The sequence below is a fragment of the Hyaena hyaena genome, unplaced genomic scaffold (genome assembly GCF_003009895.1).
Source record: "Hyaena hyaena isolate Hyena2069 unplaced genomic scaffold, ASM300989v1 scaffold_9, whole genome shotgun sequence".
Lineage (NCBI taxonomy): Eukaryota > Metazoa > Chordata > Mammalia > Carnivora > Hyaenidae > Hyaena > Hyaena hyaena.
In genome coordinates this window covers 2,149,285-2,168,606 of record NW_024080641.1, presented here as the reverse complement: position 1 = coordinate 2,168,606, position 19,322 = coordinate 2,149,285, and the positions used below count along the sequence as shown (strand labels likewise).

Below are 19,322 nucleotides of genomic sequence, written 5' to 3'. Positions count from 1 at the left end.
ACAGGAAAGTTCTCTCTGATGCTGGGAAATGGAAGCAGAGCCACACAGTGGAAAATTCCAGTCCTCACCCATTTCCAGTTGTGGCAGGCGGAACATCGGGCCCCAACATGTCCTCACTCTCATCCTTGGAAGGATCCAACATCCAGTGAACATGTTCGAGCCCCACGTTGGGCTCTGTGCTGACAGCTCAGAGCCCGGAGCCCGCTTCGGATTCTGTGTCTCCCTCGCTCTCTGCCCCTCCTCCGCTCACACGCCGTCTCTCTCTCTCAAATAAATAAATACATACACACATAAAATAAGAACATTTAAAAATTAATAAAAATGGGGGAGGAGGGAAAAAATTTAATAAAAAAAATAATTAAAGCGCAGAACCTTTCCCAGCTGGGGGAGAAAAAGATGTGAGGACAAACAGGCAGGAGAAATTTGAAGTGGGAAGGGGACCCGGCCGGCCATCAGTGTCTTTGGAGCTGGAGGAAGGGACCAGGAGCCGTGAGCAAGTGGCCTCTATGAGCTGGGGATGAAAAGGAAACTTTCTCCCCCAGAGGCTGCAGCCTGGTATTTTACTTGGTAAACGGCACGCCAGGCTTTTGACCCCTAGAACTGCGAGACAATAAATGTAGATTGTTTCAGCGGCTGAGTTTGTGGAATTGTGTTACCACAGCAATAGAAAACGAGCACACTGTATCTTCTCTCTTTCCAGGCACGCAAGAGATTTCTCCTTCCCCACGTTTGTGCTGTCGGGTGAAGCCATGTGAGTAATCCTGACCAATGAACTATGAAATGGAACAGCCGGAGTCGTTCCTGAGCCAAATTCTTGATTTCTTTTTTTTTTTTTAATGTTTTATTTATTTCTAGGAGAGAGAGAGAGACAGCGTGAGCAGGGGAGTGTCAGAGAGAGAAGGAGACACAGACTCCGAAATAGGTTCCAGGCTCTGAGCTGGCAGTCAGCACAGAGCCTGACGCGGGGCTCGAACCCACGAACCGCGAGATCATGACCTAAGCGAAAGTCAGACGCTTAACCGACTAAGCCACCCAGGCGCCCCTCAAATTCTTGATTTCTTGCGTGGGACCATTCAGCCCTCTCTCGTTGGGAGCCATTTTCTGAACTCACTAAGTTGAGAAAACTTGTGAGGTTAAGGCAAGTTTGCACCCCACTCAAGGATCCACCCCACTCAACTATTTCTGCATGAGCACCGACCCCCAAGGTACCGTGTTGATTGGTATCGGGAGTGGCTTGTCCCCTTATTCTGGCCCTGGTATGATGATCGCACCTTGTGAAGGAACTTATTGTGGGAACTTCTTTTGATAATGGGAACAGACATCGTGTCTCTGGCAGGCTGTTTTCCTCCATACTTTCCCTTGAGCTACGAACAGGCTAATGACCCTTACTCAGAAAAGATTGACCTTTACGTGTATAATTCTGTTTCTACCATTGTGTTAGTCCAAGAGGTTCATACAGCTCAAGTCAACTAACCAAAAATGTTTCTCATGCCCTAGCTATTCAAGAAATCATAGACAAAAAGCTAAACACAAAGGTAAATGCATTCGAAGAGGCTATTCTATGTATTGGAAATGAGCTAAACTCTTTAAAGGTACAGTTGGCTCTCTGGTACCGTAAGGAATATAACTGGACTGGGGCGCCTGGGTGGCTCAGTTGGTTAAGCGTCCGGTTTCGGCTCAGGTCATGATCTCACGGTTCGTGGGTTCGAGCCCCGCGTCGGGCTCTGTGCTGACTGCCAGCTCGGAGCCTGGAGCCTGTTTCAGATTCTGTATCTCCCTCTGTCTCTGACCCTCCCCTGCTCACGCCGTCTCTCTCTGTCTCTCAGAAATAAATAAAACGTTATATTTTAAAAAAAAGGAATATAACTGGACAATCAAGTCTTGCCAGGGGACAAAGAGCCTAACTTAGAGAGAAGAAGGAACAGATCAGGCCAGAACATAAGTTACCACATACACCTTTGCTAACTGGTGATGTAGAGCAGCCCCTTCCCTAAGGCCTACATTCCACAAACACCTTCCCTTACACTGGCAGCTGTGACGAGGATGGATTAGCGTACCTACAACTTAGCCTATGACTTAATCTTAGCGTTATTAAAATGTGTATGTTGTCCTGCTTTTCCTAAGAACACCCTGTTATTTTCTTGGTTACTCAACCTCACTATAATTGGGGTAGTTCTGCAAGAATCCTTCTGTAAAACCCATTTCTGTACACTTTCCAAAGCGTCTTATCACAAAGAACTATCCACTGTAAAAATTCCATTTTCTGATGCCATGTTATTGTTTGACCTCTAAATAAAGACACCAAAATCGACAGGGCAGAGATGCCTGCCTGGTGATCAGAAAGAATCGCAGAGCTCTCTCTCTCTCTCACCAACACCGTCCATTCTTCAGGGACCCCTGGACCGGCTCAAGTGGTTCTCCAGCACTCTCTCTCCCTGTTGCAGTGATCAAAGTTGCCATGGGTTGCGGTTGGTGCAGTGATAATATGGTAGATGACTCTCACCCTGAGTCCATGAATGACTCTGTGGAAAATGATCGCTTGCTGACTTGCATGGGACACATACATGACCAAGAAATCAACTTTCGTTGTATCATGCCAACAGGGTTAGCCCTGCTTGATTAATGGAAGGTCTCAATGAAGTAGACGCACTAGCTTGCTGTTATATGAGGAAGTGCATCCTAGGAAGAGAGAACAGAAAGTGCAAAGACCCTGGGGCAAGTGTGCTTGATTTTCTTTTAAAACGAATTTTATTCATTCATTCATTCATTCATTTATGAGAGAGAGAGGACACAAGTGAGCAAGGGCAGAGAGAAAGAGAGAGGGAGAGAGAGAGGGAGAGAGGGAGGGAGAGAGAGAGAGAGAGAGAGAGAAAAGCAGGGCTCACCCCAACTAGGGCTCAAGCTCGCCTGAAGCAGGGCTCAGGGCCACCTGATGTGGGACTCAAACTCATGAACTGTGAGATCATGACCTGAGCCAAAGTCAGTCGCTTAACTGACTGAGCCCCCCAGGTGCCCAAGTGTGCTTGATTTTTAAAGGAACAGGAAGGAAGTCAGTGTGACATGAAGTCAGTTATGTGGTAGGAGTACATCATGTAGGGTCCTGTAGGGGAAGGCAAGGACTTCTTTTTTTTTTTAATGTTTTTTATTTATTTCTGAGAGAGAGAGAGAGAGAGCATGAACAGGGGAGGGTTAGAGAGAGAGACACACACAATGTGAAGCAGGCTCCAGGCTCTGAGCTGTCAGCACAGAGCCCGACATAGGGCTCGAACCTACAAACCGTGAAATCATGACCTGAGCCAACGGAGCTTAACCAACGGAGCCACACAGGCGCCCCAAGGCAAGGACTTTAGATTTTATTCTGAAAGAGATGGGAAGCCATTCAAGAGTTTTAGCATGATAATATCATATCTGACTTGGGCGTGGTTTTTTAAATATCTATTTTTATTTTGAGAAAGAGTATGCCTACGTAAGCGAGGGGATGGGGGAGAGAGAAAGAGAGAGAGAAAGGAGATTGGGAATCCCAGGCAGGCTCTGTGCTGTCAACGGAGAGCCCTATGTGAGACTCGATCTCATGAACTGTGAGATCATGACCTGAGCCGAAATCAAGAGTCAGACAACCAACCGAGCCACCCAGGTGACCCTGACTTGGGTTTTAAAGCCACCATCGTAGTTCTGTATTGAGAAACTCTAAGTAGGGGGGAGAGGGAAGACCAGTATGGACACTACTGTAATAACCCAAGGAACAATGGTGATGGCATAGACCACGTGGTGGCAGTGGACGTGGTACAGAGGGTTGACTCATGAACATATGTAGTAGGTGGGGTGTATAGGATTTGCAGATGGACAGGACATGAGGGTGGAGTGTGGGGGCAAATCCCTGACTAAACTGGCTTCAAGAGGGAACGGAAAAAGACAAGATAAGGAATATAGTTTTGCTGGAACAGAAAACTCTTAGAAAATCCCTTAGGGGCACCCGGGTGGCTCAGTCGGTTAAGCGACTGACCCTTGGTTTAGGCTCAGGCTATGATCTCACAGTTCGTGAGTTCCGAACCCACGTCTGGCTCCGCAGTGTGGAGCCTGCTTGGGATTCTCTCCCTCTCTCTGTCTCTTCCCCACTTGCTCTGTCTCTCTTGAGATAAACAAATAGACTTAAAAAAATAATAAAGTCCCTTAAAGACTCCCAACTCCCCACCCTGGGCCCAACCGGAAGCCAAGACAAGTTTCCCAGGTATAGGACATTATTGGTGGCTTGGGGGTTAAACAGTCACCTCCTGGAGACTATTTCCTTCCTTTTTGTTGGCTGGAGGGCCCAGTGTCTCGTCCTAGTAGCCTATGACGTCACGGCCCATCCTGAGTCTCCACAGGCTGAGAGGCCTTCTTTCCTCTCAGGGAAGGAACAGGGTTGCTCTGTAGGCCCAGTGGACAGTAAGTCACAACCTCGGTGACTCACCCGCAAGGATCACCCAAATTTGAAATTGTTGTTGACCGTGGCTGCAGGGGGCAGAGGTCAGGTGGCAAAGAAAGTCCTAGGCTATGACAGCCTTCCATTCCACAGTACCTACTGCTTCTTGCTTTTTTTTTTTTTTTTTTTCAGCTCCACCCCTGTGGCCCGTAGGGACTCAACTGTCGGGTGGGAACAGAGTTCGGCCTAGCACCAAGTGATGCCCACACCACTCGGTGGCTCCCAACTGGCTATTCTCTCCGGAAAGGGTTCAGGCTGCACTCCAAGACCAGATGAACCTCAGTCAGAACCCTCCTCGGATATTCATTCCAAGTCCCTCTAGTCCTTTCTCAGAGACTATCCCAGGGGCCATCGGGGAACACAATGTTCCTCACGGTGGAACTTTCTGGAAATCCGGCACTGCCGGCCTTTCCTCCGGCGCATCTCCCACCTTTTCAATCCACCCTCCCTCCCACTGGCTTCTGGCCAATCGTCAGGCAACACGGATCTGACCAGCACATTGTGATGTCTTTCCAGCTCTTTCGCCGGACGAGGCGTTTAGTCAGGGAGCAAGGCCATACTGCAGCTCCGCACGTTTACTTCACTTGCCCCGCCCGGACCCTCCCAGCTCACGTAGGCGTCTGTAGCCAAAAATCCCCCGAGATCTGAGACTTTATTTAGGGGACTCGCTGCCCAGGTCACAGGCCGAATGTCCTCGCCAGAAGCCAAAAGCCCCGCCCGCGGTCCACCGCCTTTGGGGAAAGGTCCCCGCGGCCTGGCGGGAGCCAGTGACGTCAGGCGCTCCGCGGCTCCTGATTGGATGGCCGAGGGACGCGCCGTCGAAGTAGAAGGTTCAGCGCGCGGTCACTTCCAAGTTCCCTCGTGGGCTGCGGAGGCCGAGCAGGTCGGGCTTCAGGGCTCGGGCCCCGGGCTCGGGGAGGGAGGCCGCAGGCCGCGGCAGCCTCCGGCGCGCTCCTGCAGCTGCAGCCGCCGCAGGGGCCGGGCCCAGCGTGGCCTCCAGGGCAGCGCGACGCCGTGGCGGTCGAGGACCAGGCGCGCGGGGTCGGGGCCGCCGGCCGCGCTGCCCAGCAGCAGGTAGTGGGTGTCGGGCCGCAGGCGCACGCAGCCGCAGGCCAGGTCGGCGCGGGGCACCCAGGCGTCCTGGCCCCCGCGGCGCACGGGCCGCGCGCGCTGCTTGTACACGGCCAGCACGCGCACGGCCAGCCGCTGCCACGCCGGGCCCGCCGCCTCTGACGCCAGCACCTGCGCGCGGAGAACTGTGGGGAGGGTTCCGTCAGGCCCCCTGGGGTGGGGTGGCCAGGGGCCGGGGGTGGGGTGGGGGGGGACTCTGGTGTGCCCTGGGGTCGCTCTTGGTGCAGAGGTAGGCGGGATCCTGGGCTCCCGGGATACCGTTAGGAAGGAGAGAGACCTTGAACGTTTGAGGGTGGGCGGTCTGGGGGTCCGTGGAGGAGACAAAGGTGGGGCTTATGGAGCGCGAGGTTGGGTTCCAGGATTGTAATTACAGAGCCCTCCTCCCCCGGAGGGGAGGCCAGACCGAGAGAGGAACCCGGGGGCCTGGGCCATGCCAGGTGGGCCCCTTCGGGGTTCATACTGGAAGCAGCAGACGCCAGAGTTACTAAACGATCGGGCGCAGGGGACGGCTAAGGGGACCCTACAGTGGGTGTGGCTGGGAACAAGGCAGAAGAGGCAGGTTCAGGGTCTCTGATGTGGCAGAGTCAAGAGATGTCAGAAGCAGAGCCCTTGGGAAAGGGTATTGCTGGAGGAGGGGCTCCCGGACGAATCTGGGGGCCAGAAGGAGGTCAGAGCCTAGAACCTGAGGTCGTACTAGTGGTGATTCAGAACCATGTAATCAGGGAAGGGCGGAGGTGAGACGTGTCAGGGGAAGGACTCTGGCTGGCAAGCTGAGTCTGTGGGACAGAAGATCTCTGGGGGAGGCAGGAGGAGAAGTTTCCACCTTCCAAGTCCTAGGACACCAGTGGCTAGGACCAGAAGACGGCGATCTTCAGGGAAGAGAAGCCTGGGGTCTTATACTATTGAGGAAAGTAACGGGCTGGGCTGACCTCCTGAGGATCTAAGAGAACTGAGTTACCTGAGGTCACAGGCCCTGAGGTCACGGGGCTGGTGTGGACTGATGGATTGTGGAACTTTGGGGTGGGTCTCTGTGGGAGTGGGGCTGGGGTGCAGAATCTGGGACCCTGATGGGAGGCAGAAAGTATCTGATAGGCAAGAATGTCCATTCAGCCAGTTCCTCTTTCTCCTTCAGTCCCCAAGAGGCCACCTTTCTCGCTCAGAGGTGTCCGGCTGAAGGAGATAGTGAAACTCTGACGGCCCAGAAGATGGGGGAAGAGGGGACATAGGAAGATAGGGGACGCCCCCTCCTCCGCTGCCCCTGCCCCCCCCCCTTGTCTTCTGTCCCATTAGGTCCTAGATCAGGAAGGGTCCTTTAAGAGTGCACCTTCCCACTGAAGATGAGAACTCTGAAGCCCAGAGAAGGAGGTGGCCATCAGGTCCCCTGGGTAGCCTCGGGCCTTTTTTTCTCCCCGGCACTCACCATACTCCTGCTGGCAGTAGCGCCAAAGGCTCATGTGTACCCTGGTGTCCGACACATTGCAGTAGTTTTGACACTGAGGGTCTAGGGAGGGTCAGGACATCCGCAGTGGGCTCCCGAGGCCTGGGCCACAGCATTGTACCCCTGCCCGGCCCCGCGTTCCATCTTGATGGGCACGGGAGGCATGGGGGGTGAGGTGCTCCAACCCTGGGGACTGGGCTTTGCGGGCCACCCCCGTGTTCCCACCTGGGGGCCCCAGCAGCCCATCCCTGATCCCTCTTGCTGCCAGGGTTCTCCATACCAGCCTTACCGGAGCTGTAAGCGCCCGGGGTAGTCGCAGCGGGGGTTGTTACCTCTGGAATTCCTGTGAGAGACGAGAAATTTAATTTAGGGTCCCCCCCGCCCTCCCCCCGTCTGTCTATTCCCTTAAGCACCCTTTGCCCTCCTCCCCCAGGACCTGGAGCTGGTCCCTAGTCCCTTCCTCCTTTGGCTCCAGGAATCTAGACCCCCAGCCCCCTCCTCCCTGAGACACAGGAGTCCAGGCTCCCAGCCTCCTCCTTCCCAAGCCTAAGGAGACAGGAGTTCGAGGCCCCACCTCCCGCCAGGGACCCAGCCCTCAGCATCCGTTGGCCCTTGGCCACTGGAGGTGTGAGACGGCCCCTTCGTCCCACCTGGACAGGCGGCCCCGCCCCTCCTGACTCACGCTGGCAAGGCATCCTGGGAGAGCGGCTCTGCTGGTAGCCGGGCCCGCAGCGGTTGCACGTCAGCCCGATGACCCCTAGCTTGCAGGGGCACTGCCCGCTGGTCTGGTTGCAGATGCCACCCATCGCCCCGATAGGGTGACACTGGCAGGCTACGTGGGGAGAGGAGCCGGGGATCTGGGGTGTCTGGGCCCTAGGTGCTCCTTCCCAATCACCCAGCCCCCTCCCGGCTCAGACCCAGGAGTCCCGTCCTGCCCCCCCTTTCCTCCGAGGCCCCCCTCCAGGCTGCACTCACCCCTGCAGGCCTTGCGGCTGGTGATCGGCTGGCCGGGGTCCCTCCAGAACCCGGGCCGGCAGTAGTGGCAGTGGCGCCCAGCCGTGTGGTGGCGGCACCGCTCACAGACGCCCCCGCTGCGGCCCCCAGACAGCCTGAACAGCTCCGAGTTGAACCTGCACCTTCGGGCATGCTGGTTGCAGGAACAAGCTAGAAACAGGGCGGAGCAGGCACCCGTCAGGCTCGGCCTTTCTGTCCCCAGCCTCCACGCTCTCCCCCCACTGCCCGCAGGGGAAGAAACAAAGCGCACACGCGATTGGGTACAAAGAAGAGATGGCCTGGGGGTCCCAGGGTTAGCCTGGCTCCCAGAGCCTCTTCGTTCCCATCTTTACGATGGGCGCACAGGACTGGAGTGGGTAAGCCCAAGGGGCCCAATGGACCTCCTGATTGTCCGAGAGACACTGGGGGCTTAGCAAGGAGCGGCCCCTCCCGGGCGGGCGTGGGCTGTGAGTCAGACCCCCGCTCGTCCGCTCCCCGCTGTGTTCCTTGAGCAAGTGACTTCTTTCTGCAGCTCAGCTTCCTTTGCTGTAACATGACGGTTCCAACGTCTACTTCCTGAGGCTTAAGGGAAACCAAAGGGATATAGAGTCCTTGACCCAGAGCCTGCCCTTGCCTGTGGAGAGCTTCTGCATGCCCGGTGCCGTGCATTTCGTTCTCAGATCGGCTCTGTGAGGCTCATGGCCTCATCATCCCCATTTTGCAGATGTGAAAACAGAGGCACGGAGAGGCAAAGTCATCCGCCCAAAGCTGAGGGGCGGTGCGAGGCAGGGTCGGCACCCAGACCTCTGTCTCCGGACGGTTCAGTGTGGCTAGCAGCCTGTGCCCCGCGCACGTTTTCCTAGAGAACACTGGTCAGGGAGGCCGTGGGTGTCGAACCTTAGTACTACCTCTCACGGTTACCAGGAAACAGTTACAAAGAACAACACAGCTTCTCAGGGGCGCCCCCAGAGCCCAGGGATCTAGCCAGCATTTCTGAGCGAGGTGCTGATGCAGGGGGTTCGCTGGCCATTCTTTAGAGATATTTAAGGAGGGGCCTGGGCTCGCAGGCCCCCAGAACCCGGAGGAGCTGTAGAAAGTCAGGAAACTGAGGCAGCTGTGTGTTTTTGGAAAAATGACTCCGCTCTCTAAACTGAGGCTTCCTCCCGTCCAGCCCAGCGGGGACCTCAGCCCCTCTCTGCCGGGTTTCCGTGGGCCTCGCGGGCAGCAAGTGCTCTTCAGATGATCAAGGGGAAGAATCAGGCTTTGGATTCCTTCTGACCGGAGGGTGATCACTTCAGCTCATTTGCGCCTGGAACACTCCAGCCGAGAGAAGGCGTCCAGGTCACCCCCGTAGGTCAAGCCCGCAGCTCTGCCCCAGGGCTTAGTCCCACCTTGTTCCCACAGACCCTGCTTCCTCACAACACCATCGACTTTTTACCCCGGTTCGGAGTGCAGGCGTCATGCTCAGCCTGGGGCGATGTGGCGACCCTCAGCCAGACAGCCTGTCCAGGCCCAGGATGACCCCCGTCCTGCCCCCAGACAACGTGAGTCTCCTCTTGGGGATCAGACCTGGTTGGTGGGAAGGGATCAACTGAACAGAGGTCCTGAGGGGGTGGGGGCAGAGGGTGTAGGAAGACCCCAGTGAGGATGAGGACAGAGTGGGGAGCGAAAGCCAGGGGAATGGTCTGCAGATCCTTCCAGAAACAGAAGAGGGAGGGGCCTAGAATGTGGAGCGGGGAGAGAGGAGGTGTGTGTGTGTGTGTGTGTGTGTGTGTGTGTGTGTGTGTGTGTGGAGAGTGGAGTGGAGTGGAGGTACTTCCCAGGGCCTGGTAACAAACGCACCCCATTAACCAGGGCAGCAGGGGCTGGAGGCAGTAGAGAGAGGGCTGTCTGAGGAAAAACCGTGGGGGGCGGGGAGGGCTCGGAGCAGGCCTGGGGTGAGGTGGTCTAGCTGGATGGCCCAGTGGGTCGCCCATTATCTAGAAAAGTCTGTCTTCCTGAGTCCAGTCCCAGCACTGCCGCTTGCTGGCATGGAGACCTAAGGCAAGTGGGGCGCCCCCTGGGGCCCCACCTTCTTCATCCAGGGAACGGTAACTCTGGCTCAGTATGGCCAGGGCCCGTACTAAGCTTCATTGTAAGGACTCTATGCCTATCAACTCATTGGGTTTTCAGCACAGCCTGTAAAAGAAGAGCTGTGACTAGCCCCGCTTGAGAGGCGAGGAAGCGGAGGCACAGAGAGGTCAGGTCACTTGCCTGTGGTCACACAGCCCTGGAGCAGAGGAGCTGGGATTTGAGGCCAGGCTGGCCCACCCGTCCCTGAGCCCGTGTCCCCATCTGCCTCTCTGGGGCGCCTGGCGTGACAGCACCTGCCAGGAGCTCGGCAGGGACAAGCCAAGACCCCAGAGCCGGAGTCCCCGAGCTTGGATCCTGACTCTGCCACTTCCTAGCTGTGTGTGCCTGTGCGAGGGACTTCCTCCCCTCGGGCCTCAGCCTCCTCATCCTTAAAAGGGGCCCAATGACAAAGCCCGCCTGGTACACAGCAGGTGATGGGGACGTGTGTGGTTAGTGGGTAAAGACTTCCCCCGCGTGGTTGGTTTGACGAGTCGGGAAAAGTCCAGCTGCCCTGTTCCCCAGGACTGTTGGGTAAGTGTCACTTGAGCACCTACCGCGGGCCAGGAAAGGTTAGAGCAGCCGCGGGGGCATGTAAGGGTGGGCGGCAGAGACTGGGGCAGGCAGGGGGAGGCTGTGCGGGAGGTGAAGAGGGGACCCGCTCAGGAGCGTGAGCGGCAAGCCCGGCTCAGAAGGGAGTGATTGATAGGTGGAGGGCAGGAAGAGGAGGGCCCAGGACTCACGCAGGCAGGGGTGGGGGTGCTGGGGCGTGGCGGGCCGCCAGGGCCAGTCTCGATGGGACGGGCGGCAGCTCTCACAGCCCGGGCCGGTGGTGTGGTGGCGGCAGCGGCAGCGGGGCGGCCGGGCACGGGCGGCGCAGCGGGCGGCATGGCCGTGGCACTGGCAGCGGCCGCGAACCCCACCCGCCGCCAGCCCCGCCCGGCCCCCGAACTCCACGCGGAGGTGACTGACCACCACACCGGACATAGGGCCGGGCGGGGCTCGGAAGGTCACCTTCTCGGGGCCCCCCAAGGCCCCGGGCCAGGCGGGTCTGCGCCACAGGGACCTCCAGGGGCCCTCCGTGGCCCAGGCGGCAGACAGGACCAGGGCCGGGGATCCTGGCGTGCAGAAGCGTAGGCTGACGGACGTCAGGAGGAAGGGGCCACCCAGGGCCAGGGTCAGACTGCCATTGCAGGTGGCCCGGGGGCTGAGGTCCGCCCCCAGGGAGAGGCCACAAGCCTGGGGACAGGAGGCCGCCAGGCCAGCCAGCTGGGTCACGGGTGGGAGGCAGAAGCGGGGGCGGCCACCTGGAAGGTAGCACGGGTCTGCGGTGGCCTGGCTCAGCAGGAGCAAGAGGGCAAAGGTCACGGGCATGGTCCTGGCAGAGCAAGTGCCTGGAGAGAAGAGGAGAGGAGAGACCAGGCTGAGGGTCGCGGCTCAAGCTCCGCCGCCTGCTCCCCCAGGCTCTCTGAGGAGCGCCAGCATTCCACCCCCCCCACCCCCTGCCCAAGCCCCCCTCCCCGGCTGCTTCTAAGCGAGGAAAATAGTTCCATCTGGGGGGAATTACTGTTTACATAACCCAAAGGGAAAAGAACGCAAGCAAAATTGAGAATTTTGCCTGAACTAATCCGGAGCTTAACACCCCAGAGCTATCGTCAGTGTCGAGGGGCAGGGGGCCCTGGGGAGAGGGCAGGGGTGGGGACAGAGGGGGAATCCTAGAGAAGGCACCAGGGAGAGGGGCATTTAGAAACAGACGAAGCTCAGAGACAAAGGGACAGAAGCACAAACGGCCAAGACAGACAGGAGGGGACCCAAGTGTAAGGGAAGGGCCGGGTGCAGAGAAGGAGCCATGAAGAGAGACGACGGGACACAAGGGGAGACCAGAAGGCCCAGACAGATAGCGGCTGGGCACCCGGATCCACAGGGAACAGGGTGGGGGGACAGAGTGCCTGGGAGCCCAGCGCCCGGACAGACAGACAGACAGACAGACAGGCAGACAGGCAGGCAGGCAGACAGGCAGGCAGGCAGACCTTCGGGCTCAGAGACACCCCGCAGTAAGAAGAGAGAGCAGAAGCCAGACAGCCTCGCCTGCCGGCCATGGGGAGGGGAGGGGAGGGGCCCGGCGGGGGGATCAGAAGCCCGAGGCCAGGCCCCCAGCCCACGAGGATCAGAGCAGAGGCCCTTTCCCACGTGGGGCCCTAACCTTGTTCTCCACACCCAGGGCACGGAGGGGGATTATCGCCAAACACCGCCACCCACCCCCAGCCTCCACCCGGCCTTAACCCTTTCCCACCCAGGTGCAAAGCCCAGAGAAATGTGCTGAGGAACCCGAGGGGGGAACACCTGGGGAGAAGAAGCCTGGGTCACGCTGGAGCTGGAGAGCGGGGTTAGGAAAAGCGGGTGCCCGAGTTCCCCTCAGAATTCGGGCCGGGAGAACCCCGGACTTGGATTTCCGAGGGCTTGGTTGTGATCTCAGCCCTCGCCACTCCCGCCTGCCATCCTAGGCCTCAGGGTCTGGAGACCGGAGCCCCCATACTGTCCATCCAGCCCGAGGTCCCCAGATCAGAAGGGGGAATGGCTGTGGGGGGTGGCGGGTGCTGAGGAAGCCGGGGGAGAGAGGGGGGACAGGGCAGGGCCCGATGCCCAGGCGTCCGAGGGGGCCTGAAGTCCCGACCCTGGGACTGCAGGAGCTGGGAGGGACTTGGTGCTGACATGCCCCCTGTTTTCCCATTTCAGGGCTGGCCACCCCTCACGAGGAACTTCCTCAGATTTGGGGGGTCTTGGAGCCTTTCTGGGCCCCACTGTCCACGCCCCTGGCTCGCTCCTGGCCTGGGAGTCTGTGAGGCGTCTGGGGGTGCAGGAGGGGTCCCATCCTCCCCCAGCCTGCTTTCACGACCCCCGGTGTCCCCCGGTGTCTGCCATGTGCAGAAACCACGTCCCCTGCCCCCGACGACGGGCATCGCCCTCCGCCCCTCCCAAGGGCCCTGGCGCCATTTTGTTCACTGGCGGCAGCGGGCATTTGCCCCGTCCGTTCCCGCCAGCCTTGTTAAGGGCCTGGCCCCCATCTCCTGCCTCTCCTTTCTGGCCTGGCTGGGGCCCGGGGTACCACTTTCTGGCCCCCAGCACCTGGGACCACCAGGCCGTGAGTCCCCCAGTGTTCCTGAGGGGTCCAGAAGCCAGCCCCTGGCCATCTGGGAGCCCAGATGTCCAGCCTCCAGTCTCTACCCCTCTGGGAACCGGAGCGATCCCACCGCCCCCTACCCCTGTAAGGAGCAGACTTAGCTGTGCTCCCACCAGACCCATAGGTAGGCCCCCAGGCCTGGGCCGTGTGGATCCCTGGCTGCTTTTGCACGCGCCCTGCCCTTTGCCCCTGATGTTGGCCAAACCTGCACCCAAGAAGAGAGTGTCCTCTGCGCAGCGTTCCTCACATGTGCTCCCCTCCCGCGGGAGCTCAGCGGCGCGGGGGCTCTCAGGAGTGAGCGCTGAGTGGCTGTCGTCAGGCCCCAGGCTAGTGGGGGTTCTGGGCGGGAGCTCGGAGAAGAGCCCGCAGAATCCAACACCACCACCGCTCCCCCCAACCCCCGCCCCAATCCCCTTCGCCAACCGCAGCCACGCTCTCCCCGCAGGGACCCCGGCCAGCGCCGCCACCCAGGACTACGTGGGGCACCAGGGACGTCGCCACACAGCCCCGAGCAGGAGCAGGCTGGCCCAGGAGGTTCAAAGCAGGTAGGACCGGCCGGCCCAATGGGCTTTCCCGGGTCTGGGGTCCCCGCCGCACTCACACTTAGACCCCTGCCCACGGACTCCCAAGGACAGGCAGTCTGCTGGGCTCAGCCCGCCACATGGTGGTGTGATCGATGCGGAAGGGAAGGGGCTGACCTTTCAGGCAGGCGTCAGGGCGGCCGCTGGCTCACACCGAAGGGGGGACCCCCAGCCAGCACCTCCTCCCCTCGGGAACCTTCTGTCAGTTGTGGGTAAACTGAGGCTGAAGGTCAGTCACTTTCAAAACCCCCCAGATCGGTGCTTTTGTGGGGGTCTGGACAGCCACCGGGAAACCCAAAGAATTGGGCCGCTTTCTGAGATGGTGGGGAAGGAGGACAGGCGGTAAGAAGCCTGTGACCTGGCGGTGGCGGGAGGAAGCAGGGACCCCAGCTCAAAGCCAGCCTCCCCGCAGCCGCAGCCGGTTTCCTGCGAGGCCGCCCCGCTTCACCCTGGAATGGTCATGCAGATGTGGCTGCCCAGCCTTACCCACCCGGTGGTTTTGACTAGAAAACTAAGGGCTTCCATCACTTCCCGCTGAGAGAAGCTGGGGGTGGGGGTGGGGGACCTCAGAAGGATGGGACACAGATACTTGCTTGCTGCTGCGCCCTTCAGTGCCTTCATTTCGGCCGTGCTGCGGACCCGATCTGACAGACTTGGGGGCCCGCTGGCGGGAGCCTGTCCCCGGGTCGGGAGGGCACAGCCAAAGCAGTGTGTGATTCTGGTTCGGGGTGATCCTCCCGTGCCAGCACGAGCAGCAGAAGCCGGGAGAAAGACATCGGATTTGAAATTCAGCTGGGAGGAGCAGTTAGCCGCCAGAGAAGGGGGTTGGGGGCGGAGACACCCCCATGCCCGAGGGCGCATATGGGTTCTGGGGACGGGACTGCGTGAGCGACAAGGTAGCATCCCTGCATGAATTCATCCAGCAAGTGCGCCCCGAGTCTCTCCTGGGTGCAGACACTCCGTTGAAGCTACTGCTACGAACTCATACCCCCCCCCCCACCTTGTCAGTCAGGCTTACAATCCAGAGAGAAGAGCCATCGCTACTGAAAAGTCGTAAGTAATTTTGCCCCAGAGGATGGTGGAAGATGACAGGGGCTGCGGGACAAAAGCAAGCATGTGTGTGTGTGTGTGTGTGTGTGTGTGTGTGTACAGAGAGGACATCTGCGCTGAGACCTGAAAGCAGTGAGGACAAACCGCAGGCCACCCCGAGTATCATCGTCGGGGCTGGAACGACACGGGCAGAGGGGAAGACCAGCGCAAAAGGCTAGCGTGGCTGCCGGAGAAAATTCTAGAAGGTTTAGGTCGAATTTTATCTTCCTCCCCAGCCGGAGACAAGACATTTCTTGAACCAATGGGACCTGGAGGGAGGCTTTCTTCCTCACTTTTTATTGTCCTAGACTGGGCCGCTAGAGGCGGCTGGCGTCCCTGAAGGTGTCTTGGAGGCGGTGTGGGGGGAAGGGTAGAAGCAGCCAGAGCCGAGGGAAGAATTCTCCAAGTCCGGAAGGATACTTCATTTATTTATTTATTTGTTTTTGGAGAAAGGGTTCCTCATGTATTGAGTACTTTTACCCCCAGCTGGGAGGAAGCAGGACCCCCCAGGGACACAGCTCAGCGGTGGCCCAGCAGGGCAGGTCCCTCAGCTCTGTGCTTGCTGAGATCTTTTGTCCCTACCTGGGCGGCCCAGGAGTAGCAAAGGCCCCACAAGACGGGGTGGGTCACATTCGCGGCTGACTGCACTGAGTAGTGCGTGTGAGGGTTCTCCCAAAGGAATACTCGAAAAATCCCGAAAAATCCGGGACAGTAACTGACAGCAGAGACCCTTGGACCACACTGCCTGGGTTCCCGTCACGCTCTGCCTCTTTCCTAGCCGTGTGACCTAAGGCAGGTTTCTCTTTTCTCTCTTTTTTTATTTTTTATTTAAAAAAAATTTTAATGTTTTTATTTATTTCTGAGAGAGAGAGACAGCATGAGCAGGGAGACAGCATGAGTCAGAGAGAGAGGGAGACACAGAATTCGAAACAGGCTCCAGGCTCTGAGCCAGCTGTCAGCACCGAGCCCAACGCGTGGCTTGAACCCACGAACCGTGAGATCATGACCTGTGCCGAAGCCAGCCGCCCAACCGACTGAGCCACCCAGGCGCCCCAACTTCTCTCTTTTTTCATAATTCAAAAAATTTATAATTTATTTTTGAGAGAGAGATGGAGTGCGAGCAGGGAAGGGGCAGAGAGGGAGACACAGAATCTGAAACAGGCTCCAGGCTCCAAGCTGTCAGCACAGAGCCCGACGCGGGGCTCGAACTCACAAACCTTGAGATCCTGACCTGAGCCGAAGTCAGACATTCAACCGACTGAGCCCTCTGGCGCCCCCACCTTTCCTGCTTCTGTAGCAAAACACAGGGACATCCTGTTAAGCCAGGTCCACAAAATGCCGCAGGTCAAGGCAGGCCACGTTTTGTCCCCAGATGAGTTCGGTTCGGGTCGGGGATTGGCCACCAAACTGTAGGAAAAAGGCGGACGAGGAGTTGCGCACGGAGTTGCGCCAGGAACCGTGGAAACCGTAGCCTCGATCCGCTACTTTCTGTGGCTTTCTAGTTGTTCAGGCTGACGGAAAGCCAGGAGAGGGCGCCGTTGAGACGCAGTGGGTGGCCGCAGGACTGGCTGCCGATTTCCAGAGCCCAGGGGAACCTGGAAATTTCGGGGGCCTTATTCACATTTATTGATCATTTCTAGCTGAGGACTAAACCAAGTGCAAGCCCCCCGCTTTTTTTTTTTTTTTTTAAAGTAAACTCTGCACCCAACTCATAACCCTGTGATCAAGACTTGCACGTTCTACCAACTGAGCCAGCCAAGTGACGCGCGGGGCCCTTTTGAGTGCGGGCCGTGTGCAACTGCACGGGTCACACACCTGGCTCGTGGGTACCTTTGTCCTGGGCTGCTCCCTCCTCCCCGCTAGCCCAGGCTCTAGTCCCTGCTCAGCTCCCCAGCTCCGCCTTTGCGACCTGGCCAGCCCCACAAGCTGGCCTAGAGCCTGAGGCCTCAGGCCTCTGCGTAGAGCTCCAGGCAGGGCCCCAGGCAGGACCCGAGCTGACAGCCGGTGTGATAGGGTTGGGACAGAAGCTGTCAGCAGAGGGGCTCGCTCTTTGGAAGCCAGAGCAGTGGGCAGGGCACTTCTCGGACACCCAGGTGGAGGGTGATGTTCCACTTAGCCCTGCTGTGGAAGAGCCAGCTGACCTTGCTGGGGCCCCACGCTGAACAAGAGACATTTGAGGAGGGGGCTCAGATTTCCCACAGGGGTCAGATTAATAAAGTGCAGAGCCCTGGAGTATAGAAGGAGGAGAAGAGCTGAGGCAAGGCCCACAGCACCCTGACATTAGAGGGGGAGAGACGGGGTGCCTGGAGCAAGGTGGGACGGCAGCCAGATGATGAAGAGTGGGGTTTCCTTCCTTCCGGGCTCATGAGACCTGAGCTGTAGCTGCTGAAATGGCCACAGGGAAACCCCAGGTGCAGAGGAGAAGAGAAAGCAGGTCAGGAAGCGCTGGATGCCACTAGACAGGCTTGGATGAGTCACATGAGGAGTGAACAATTTGGGGGTGAAGGAGACTCCCGTGCCCCTCGCCTTCCGCCCTGACTGTGTCGTCCCTCCGCTCCTCAGCCATCGTGGGATCCAAGGCCACTTGCCCTTCCGTCTCCACCGTCTGCTTCCTCTTCATCGTCTTCGTCGTGTCCACCATCTTCCACTGCCACCGGCGCCTGGCCGTCGTGCCCACCCCCTGGGCCTACTCTGGCCGCGTGGTCCTGCTCCCCCGATCCCTGCCCCAGGGCGGCATGTTCACCATCAACTCCCAAGGGCGCCTGGGGAACCAGATGGGCGAGTATGCCACCCTGTACGCCCTGGCCAAGATGAACGGGCGGCCGGCCTTCATCCCGGCCGAGATGCACGGCGCGCTCGCCCCCATCTTCAGGATCACCCTCCCCGTGCTGCACCGCACCACGGCCAGCAAGATCCCCTGGAGGAACTACCCCCTGAACGACTGGATGGAGGAGCGGTACCGCCACATCCCGGGCGAATACGTGCGCCTCACCGGCTACCCCTGCTCCTGGACCTTCTACCACCACCTCCGCGCCGAGATCTTGCAGGAGTTCACCCTGCACGACCATGTGCGGGAGGAGGCCCAGGCGTTCCTGCGGCGGCTGCAGGTGAACGGGCGACAGCCGAGCACCTTCGTGGGCGTCCACGTGCGCCGGGGGGACTATGTGCAGGTGATGCCCCGGGTGTGGAAGGGCGTGGTGGCCGACCGGCGGTACCTGGATCAGGCCCTGGACTGGTTCCGGACCCGCTACCGCTCCCCCGTCTTCGTCGTCACCAGCGACGGCATGGCCTGGTGCCGCGAGAACATCAACGGCTCCCTCCGCGACGTGGTGTTGGCCGGCAATGGCCTTCAGGGCTCGCCGGCCAAGGACTTCGCGCTGCTCGCGCAGTGCAACCACAGCGTCATCACCGTGGGCACCTTCGGGATCTGGGCCGCCTACCTCGCAGGGGGGGACACCATCTACCTGGCCAATTACACCCTCCCAGACTCCCCCTTCCACCGGATCTTTAAGCCAGAGGCGGCCTTCCTGCCCGAGTGGGTGGGCATCGCCGCTGACCTTGGCCAGGCCAGAGAGAACAGCCCCTAGACCGCGTGCGCCTCCTAGCTCTCCAGCCAGCAGGCGGGCCCAGGATCGGGTACCCACGGCTTGCCTCCCCGGGGCGGGGGGGGGGGTTGTCCCCCTTCCCAGCTGGGGGACCTCAAACAAGTGACTAACTTCTCTGTGCCTTTGCGGCTGTGCAAGGCAAACTTGATACAGGACCTCCCTCAGCAGCTCCCCTCAAGAACCCAGCAAGTCCATTCAGTGCCTTGGAAACATGCTGGAAGTGTTGGCCGCTGGGGGGGGGGGGGTGCCCAGGCTGCCCTGAACAGGTGTGCTGCTTTAAGGTGGAAACACATTTTTCGTCCAGTGTGGATGAAAGTTGGATAAAGTGATCACAGTGTGGGTTTTCTGATGTTCAGCGTATTTAGAAGTATGGAGATACCAGTATCTTTTATCGGTGCATTACTCCTTTCTGGATAAAAAATATATATATCCTTTTTTTCAACGTTTACTTATTTTTTAATGTTTATTCTTGAGAGAGAAGAGATAGAGCACAAGCAGGGGAGGGTTAGAGAGAGAGAGGGAGACACAGAATCTGAAGCAGGCTCCAGGCTCTGAGCTGTCAGCACAGAGTCCGATGCGGGGCTCGAACCCACGAACCGCGAGACCGTGACCTGAGCTGAAGTTGGATGCCCAACTGACTGGGCCCCCCAGGCACTGTTGAATCCCCATTTCTTGGGATGCTTCTGGGGTCAAGCAACTTTGTTTTCACGTATTAATCATCTTGTATCTCTCC

The 19,322-nt window shown here is 58.7% G+C and overlaps 2 protein-coding genes across 2 annotated transcripts; one reads left to right on the top strand and one right to left on the bottom strand.

Moving 5' to 3' along the window:
• The first annotated feature begins 654 nt into the window (after nucleotides 1-654).
• LOC120240672 (galactoside alpha-(1,2)-fucosyltransferase 2-like) lies at nucleotides 655-19,031 on the top strand. Its single transcript, XM_039245466.1, has 4 exons — nucleotides 655-751; nucleotides 9,429-9,568; nucleotides 13,760-13,859; nucleotides 17,547-19,031. The coding sequence occupies exons 2-4, from the start codon at nucleotides 9,485-9,487 to the stop codon at nucleotides 18,569-18,571; spliced, it is 1,209 nt and encodes a 402-aa protein (XP_039101397.1). The 5' UTR covers nucleotides 655-751; nucleotides 9,429-9,484; the 3' UTR covers nucleotides 18,572-19,031.
• On the bottom strand, nucleotides 5,106-11,507 carry NTN5 (netrin 5). Its single transcript, XM_039245390.1, has 6 exons — nucleotides 10,877-11,507; nucleotides 8,007-8,195; nucleotides 7,714-7,863; nucleotides 7,321-7,374; nucleotides 7,014-7,094; nucleotides 5,106-5,718 (listed from the first exon to the last, which is right to left on the bottom strand). The coding sequence occupies exons 1-6, from the start codon at nucleotides 11,505-11,507 to the stop codon at nucleotides 5,354-5,356; spliced, it is 1,470 nt and encodes a 489-aa protein (XP_039101321.1). The 3' UTR covers nucleotides 5,106-5,353.
• Nucleotides 19,032-19,322: the final 291 nt, after the last annotated feature.